Here is a 7667-nt window from a genome sequence, read left to right on the forward strand (position 1 = left end):
TCCCCCGCCGGCGCCCTCGGGGCTCGGCCCGGGCCTTTGCGGGATCCTGAGCCTGGGATGCTGCGTCTGAAGGCTGGAGCTGAGCCTGTTGCTTGGTCTGCGGCTCCCGTTCCTTTGCACCAGGCCTTCGTGGGGGAACTGTCAGCTGCGAAGTGCGGAGGAGGGGAGCGGGGGTCTCTCGAAGAGGTTCGCCTCGTTTCCCAGGGTGGAAAAGAGGGTGGCTTGGGGCCCTGCCCGCGCTTCTGCCCCTTCCTTCAGCCGCCTGCGCCCTCGTATCCTCGGCGCACCCGCGACCCCGGCTGCACCCGCTGCGCGCTCAGGCTCTGGGGAGGTTTGGCGTCGCCTGGGATTGTTGCCGGGCAACAAGCAGCTGGCTGCAGCCTCTGCGCCCGCCCCGCCCCCGCCGCTCCTCGGCGCGCAGCCGTGAGCAGCGGGTTCTCTGCCTGCCGACGGGGATGTGACCGGCTCCGCACGGAGCGCAGCGCCCCGCGCCACCTCGAGTCCCGGAAGAGAACCGCCGAGCTGCCCATTCAGATGCCAATCAGAAGCCGAGGAGGAAATTTAAGTCGCTGGCAGCTGAGCCTCGCGGAGAGCGGTGCCAGCGAAGCCTGGGGTCGTGGGGAGGCGAGGGGGGCGCTTGCTGTAAAGAAATCCTCAGGCGCGGCGTTACTGCCTCAGCCCGGTGCAGCCGGTGTTCGCCGCCCGCGTTCCTCGCTTGGCTCCGGTATTTAAATCAGCACGTCTTGCCCACTGAGAAGGACTTTTCCCTGGGTGGGAGATCTGGCCGGTAGGCTCAGCCCAGGTCGCCCTCTTCACGGGCTCAGGTCGGGAGGCGTGGCAGCCCCCGCGCGAGAGGCCAGTGCCAGGCAAAAGGCTATGTGGAGAGCCACAGAGGACGTGTGCACACGGTTCACGGAGACCAAGATTCTTCCAGGAAAAGACAGAGGGGGAGGAGGAGGAAGAGAGAGGTAGAATGTGGGCCCTGGGTGGGCACAGCATTGTAACTGCACATGGAGGGGTGATTTCCGCCCCTCTGAATGAATAGCAGCGCTTTAGGCCTACAAGATTGGGTATGGATGCTAGAGGCATGTAGGTTAAGAAAAACATTGTTGCTTCTGTTTTAGTTAACGTGATGTCACGCACAGAACAGGGGATAATTTCCCTTTTGTGGGAATACATTTTTCCTAGTACAGTCAATTGCTCACTTATGAATATAATAATATGGTAAAAGAATGATGATCGTGTTAGGCAAATCCACAAATCAGTCTTATATCCTTTTGGAATGCAGCTCGATGCCCCTGTGGAGGGGAATATCTTGGATGGGCCTTGCAGTTCAGGGAGAGCCTGATCCCTCCCCACAGCCCTCAGGATGGGTTCTTGTAGTCCCCTAGAGGAGAGAGCTTGGAGAATCGGGCAACTTGCCCAAGGTCACTAACTCTAAAAGGCTTCTGTGACATCACCTGTTTCCAGAGCTCAACGAAAAAGAGCAGCAGGACCCTTCTCAACTCGGCCACTGACACCCACTGGTGTGAGGCGGGGACAGATTACTTACTACTCATCTAGGCTTTAGCTTCCTCACTTTAAAATCAAGTTACAATCAAGATACAGTGGCCCCTCAAGTTACAACGGGCCTGACATAGGAACTTGGGTTAATTAGGTTAATGGAAGATTCATCTGCCTCTTGTTATCTATACCGTGTACCCAGGTAAACATCTAAATCTCAGCTGTACTGACTTAGTTACAACTAGCCCTCAGGAATGAGTTCCTAAGGGTCCACTGTGCTAAGAGTACATACTTTGTAAAAATTGATTAATTGCAAAGTTTAAAAATTCTGCCTGGCACTTAATAAGCACAATGTATATATAATCTCCCATGCTCAGAATCTCCATTAGGTGAGTCTTGCTCAATAATAGCTCCACCCACCACTAAAAGAAATGTAAAATTTAAAAGTTTGCTGAGGCTGACTCATACATATCTACAACAATTAACTTCTCATTAAAAGGGAGTTGTTTTCCCTGTGACAATTCTTACCTAAATTGCCTTAACATTTTTTTTGTCGGTTGAGAATACCCTTCTGCAGGTGTGCTTACTGCTGGATTTTTTTTTTTTTTTTTTTTTTTTTGTAATTAAACATATGGGGGCCGGGGATTTAGCTCAGTGGCACCACGCCTGCCTCGGAAGAGTTCTAGCCTAGTACCAAAAAAAAAAAAAAAAAAATATATATATATATATATACACACACACACACACACACACACACACACACGGTTCTTGAAAACTATCCATGTGTGTACCAGCCCTGATTTCCTACTGACTACCTACTAACTACCTTATAGTTTTAGAAAGAGTTGGCCTGTGAAGAAATAGCAGTGGTTTTAACGCCTGAATTTTAGGCTTATAGATCCTAAATTCTTGCCAAATATTTTGTTTCACTTGGAGACTTACAGGAGTAAGAGACCCTTCAGAAACAAAGATTCTTCTGGTTGTTTGAATGAGCCTCCTTTCATGTAAGTGCAATAAATGTTAGTTACTGCTACATTTTTTGTTTTGTTTTGGGTTTTTTTGGTACCAGAGATCGAACTTAGGACGTTGCACTTGTGAGGCAGGCGGTGGAACCACTGAGGTAAATCCGCAGCCCTATTTTGTTTAGATTGTGTCTTTCTCAAGCAAGTCGTGTCTATGTCTGTGACCCTTCTTACTCTGTCAGGCCTCACCCTTATCATAGAAACTCTTCAATACTGCATTCTGGCAGCTAGATCTTCAGCTGCTCAAATTGCTGTAATTATTGCCTCCCACAATTTTTCTGCAGAGGCAAAAGATTTAATTTGCATTTTGAAGTAATTCATGGAAACTAGCCAGAGTTCCAGGCAAGGAAGACTAAGAAGGGTCAGATCTGGGCCTACTCTTATCCATAGTTCTTGGCTACGATCAGTATTTGGTTGACTCTTATTTGTAGAGAAATCCAAACTCTTTAAATAATAGAATGCTTGAAATATGCAGAATGAGGAGGAAAGGAAAAAATTAAGTAGGTAAAAGGAAAAAAATACAAAAATCAAAGGATGTTTAAGGGAATTACATCTCACTTGCAGGAGTAAATTGGGGGACTGTTTATTTCATTGTTTATATCAAACATTCCATGAATGATTGCTTTTGTAATTTCAAATGCCTCACTGATATATATTTGGGGGAATAGGGAAGCCCCATTACCTTGTACTATAAAAGCCATTTGATATAGCTAACCACATGCAAACGTAATTTGCAAAAGCAGAATGTTAAAAAGTTGGTTGACCACATAGGCTTTACATCTTTAAAAAAGAAAAAGTGCCATTTAAATTGGACTGTGCCGAACCTGGGACATCTTGGCAATATCTACAAGCATTCTCAATTTACAGACAGGAACAAAGGGCCAGAGACAATAAGCCACCCATCCAAGGTCACTTAAAGACACTTCATTTGGTATTTTAGAATAAACCATCTGCTTCAAATTTTTTTTTTTTTTGGTACCAGGGATCGAACTTGGGTCCTTGTGCTTGCTGCAGCAGGCAGAGAAACCACTGAGCTAAATCCCCGGCCCTTGCTTCAAATGTTTTTAAAAATGTATTATCATGCATTTTTATTTGTTGAGAACTTTCCTATAAGAGTTGTTCTGTAATTGTATCAATTACTATTTAATCACTTTTTTCCAGTGTAATGCTGACTTTTTTTTCTTTGAATATTTACCCATTGTACTGCATGGCTCAGCCAAATGTAAAAACCACAGATTCAGAAACATGGCACAAAGGTCCAATTCACAAATAAATCACAATTTTAAAAAATTAAATATTCATGCCATATCAAAATAGCCACCTAGTAATGCCAAACACACATTGACATTTCACCATAGTTTAAAAGTATTTGCCAAAATATCTCCTCTGTCAAATCACTTTCACTCCCAAGATGCTCGTTTCCTAATAGTAACAGTACAAGTGAAAGTAGTTACATTCAGGAGGGTCACACTGATTTCTCTGTGTTCAAGACTCTCCAGAAACTTTTTGTTTTTACTTTTTCAGACAGGGTCTCTCTTTGTAGTTCAGGCTGGCCCTGAACTCAGTATGTAGCCCAGTCTGGCCTCGAACTCGTAGCGATCCTCCTGCCTCAGCCTCTCGAGGGCTGGGATTACGGGTGTATGCCACCATGCCCTGGCTACCAGAATCTTGAGTGCCTAAAATGAGGTAGGTAAACTTTTTTAAAGTTTTGTTGTTGGGACTAATTTTCTTTAGACTTGATCATCTATTTTTTAATAGGATTCTAAAATATTTACCAAAAGGTTGAAAATGTCTGAGCATTTTGCCTAAAAATGGAAAAATATAAATTTTAAAGGTTATTATGAAAGTTGCTTTACCTCATTTCAATTTAAAAACAGAATAAAAGCGTCAAATTACAAAACTACCAGGTATCTTGAAGCTGACCACCCAATATTAGAACAATTCGGGGACCCTTGCTCCACTTCCGGCTTGCGAGTGTGTAGGTGAAGAGGCCTCTGGTTAAGCGTTCGGGCCCAGACCAGCTGCTGCCCCTTAACCTTTGACCCTAAATTTCAAGCCTCCTCCGCTGTTCAGGCCTGATTCGGGGTTTCTCCGCAGAAGCCTCTCACCCGAGATCCACAACCCCACCCCTGGAGACAGATAGAGCTTCAGAGGAGGGGCAGAGGAGCAGGCCCATGAGAGGAGGAGGGTGGAAACAGGACGGGCCTGCAGGTGTCACGCCCAGGCCTAGACCACAGCGGGCAGGCCTATTAGATCAAAGAGGCCATAACCCCAGGGGCCTTCAGGTTGTAGGGGGCAGACTGGACATTAAGCCAGCTAACGGCCCCGCGGCGGGTCGGCGAGAGCTTTCTGGGAAGGCTGGCAGGCCACCGCGGACCCTGGTCTTCTTACGCGGAGCCATGGGGGAGGCGCCCAACAGCCGGCTGAAGGAGCTCGACTTCTTCAAGCCGCGCCCCAGGTCCTGGAGCATCAGGTCGTCAGCCAGGACCCCCAGGAACGCGCTGGTGGTGGAGCTGAGGATGGTGGCGGCCACCTGCACCGGGTGGCGCGCCGCGAGGCTACCAGGCCCACCGCCGGCCGTGTCTGGCTCCATTACACCTCGCAGGCCCGGGTCTCCGAGGAGGCGGCGCAGCGCGTAGGAGGAGCCGGGCCGCAGGTACTGGTAGGCCCGGCGGCCGCTGTGGTCGCGGACGTGCACCTGGGCCCCCAGGCGCACCACCAGCAGCACCGCGGCATCCTCGTGGCCGTGCAGCGCAGCCAGGTGCAGCGGCGTGTAGCCGCCGTGCGAGCGCGCGTTCACGTCCACCGGCGCGCCACCGCGCCGCGCCACCTCCACCAGCTGCAGGGCCATCTCGCGGTCGCCGCTCTTGGCAGCCCAGTGCAGGGCCGTGAAGCCAGACATGAAATCGCGCTTGGCCGCCAGGCCGCGGTCCCGCAGCAGCAGCCCGTGCAGCTGGCGGGACCACCGGCCGCCGGCCGCGCGCACCAGCCACTCGTGCTCAGCGGGCTCCAGGGGCACGGCGGGCGGCGGTGGTGCGGCGGGCGCCTCCTCGGCGTCGGGGCTCAGCAGGCGCGGCCCGGCGCGCGACAGGCGCCTCAGGTGCGGGGAGCGGCCGGCGCCCAGGCCCGGCTCCTCCACGGACAGCCGCCTCCGGAACATCGGGGAGCTTCTCGGGCTCGGCTCCTCCGACAGCTGCCGACGCAGGCCTTGCTCCTCGGCGCGGACCCGCAGCGCCGCGGCCACCGGCACGCAGCGCACCGGCAGCATGCAGGGCTTCGGGGGCGCCGCTGCCTCTGGCGACGGCGCGCGGGCTTCTGGGGCGACATCCCCGGGGGCCCCCTCCGAGGGCTGGGCGGGCGCACAGGCTGGAGCCCCGGTGACGCCAGGGGCCCCGAACTGCTGGGCCGAGCCCACCAGCGCCTCGGTGGGCCGGGCGGGCTCAGAGGCTGGAGCCCCCGGGGTGTCCTGTGGCCCGGACAGCGGGCTCGGCTGCTCCGGAGGCGCCACTTGCTGCTGCGCCGGGGCCAACGGTGCGTCTCCTGGGGAGACGGACTCGGCCTTCGACGGCGGGGCAGGCGCCGCGGGGAGGCCAGGCAGCCACAGCGCTGGGCCATCGGCGCGCCGAGGCTTCTTCCGCAGCACCACGAACTTGACGCCGTCGAGCTCCTGCACCACCGCCACGTCGCGGACGAACTGCTTGAAGCGGTCCCGGCGGGCGGCGCGGCCGCGCGGGTCTCCGGCGTCCAGCAGCGGCTTGAAGCGGCCGAGCAGCTCAGAGTTGCGCACCTTCCCTCCGCGGTCCTGCAGGAAGCCGAGCACCGCCGCCTGGCTCACCCCGGCGGCCGCGGCGGCGGCGGCTGCGGCCAGCGCCATGCTGCCCCCGCTCGGCTCGGCTCCGCTCGCCCGGGCCGCTGCGATCGGGGTCCGCAAGGGACGTCCGCCCTGCCGAGCCCGCCGGGGGCCCCGAAACCGGACCTCGGTCACGCCCGCGCCGCACAGCCGGGATGGAGCCCGGCAGAGAGCGCTGGGGGCTCGTCCGGCCCTGGGCCCAGGCTTCTGCCTTTCCGCTCGGTGCAGTGGGCGCCGGGCGCCATCCCGTGCGCGGAGCTCCGGTGCAGGTGACGGCAGCCACCGGCGGGGGAGGCACAGGGAGCGGAAATTCGCCGCCGCCCCCCACCCCGGTCCCGGAATTAAAGGCGCAGCGCGGCTCCTAGGCTCTGCCCACCGCCGTTGCTAGGTGGGTGTGTTCCCTAGGGATGCCGCAGTGGATCGGCGGTGGATCCTGAGGCTCGGGTGTTTTTCCCTTTAAGCAATATCTAACTACCACAAAAGAAAACTGGTAATTTTTTGAAAGACCACCAATATGCAGTTTTTAATTACATGTCCTGCTGGAGAACCGCTTCGCGCAATTCACAGCAAAAACAATTCTCTCTGCGTGGCAGTGTATGTTGCGCAAGTTACATTTTAAAGAACAGACGCTTTTAAAAGCAATTTTCTCATGATAAAATAATGTTTTCACTAGACTTTTGGGAGTAAAACATCAGGAAAACATAAAGGAGGAAAAAAATATCACTTGAAATCACCAGTAACATTTAAAAATATCTCCATCGTGTGCTTGTGTGTGTGTATATATATATATATATATATATACTTTAAAATAAAAAAGGGTCGGGAATGTAGGTCAGCGGCGCTACACCTACCTGGCAAGTGCAAGGTCCTGAGTTCGATTCCCAGTACTGAAATATATATATATAAAATAAAAAAGCAAAGTTGGAATCAGCTGTGGTCCTAGTTATCAAGTTCAGGGCCTCACACATGCTACGCAAGCGCTCTACCCCTGAGCTACACCCCCAGCCCATGGGATGTTTCTTTGTGTGTGTTGTTTTTTGTTTTGTTTGGTACGGGATTGGCTATACCTTAAGCAAGTTGCTTGAGTGCTCTTGGGGCCTCAGTTTTCACGTCTGTGAAGGGCAGGGCACGTGTAAATAGTGCTACTAACTCAGGCTGTTGTGAGCCACTCAGAACAATGCCTCACAGTACTGTGTTCAAATCAGTAATACAGCAGGGGTTTAGGAAGAGCCTGGGAGCGGTGCCAAGGGTGATGGTTCTGGAGCAGGGCAGAGATGAATGCCAAAGATTTC

At 53.2% G+C, this 7667-nt stretch overlaps 1 protein-coding gene across 1 annotated transcript; it reads right to left on the reverse strand.

The window, feature by feature from the left end:
• Window positions 1-3092: 3092 nt before the first annotated feature.
• Window positions 3093-6843, reverse strand: Sowaha (sosondowah ankyrin repeat domain family member A). The gene has a single exon (XM_004836599.4). It carries the CDS (start codon window positions 6397-6399, stop codon window positions 4807-4809), a length of 1593 nt encoding a protein of 530 aa, XP_004836656.2. The 5' UTR covers window positions 6400-6843; the 3' UTR covers window positions 3093-4806.
• Window positions 6844-7667: the final 824 nt, after the last annotated feature.

This window comes from Heterocephalus glaber, unplaced genomic scaffold, assembly GCF_053883595.1.
Source record: "Heterocephalus glaber isolate CG9 unplaced genomic scaffold, H.glaber_assembly_v1.0 deba00001606, whole genome shotgun sequence".
Classification (NCBI taxonomy): domain Eukaryota; kingdom Metazoa; phylum Chordata; class Mammalia; order Rodentia; family Bathyergidae; genus Heterocephalus; species Heterocephalus glaber.

What these genes read in the sequence shown, in the direction of transcription:
- Sowaha (XM_004836599.4), bottom strand. Translation starts at nt 6,399, where the DNA reads ATGGCGCTGGCCGCAGCCGCCGCCGCCGCGGCCGCCGGGGTGAGCCAG.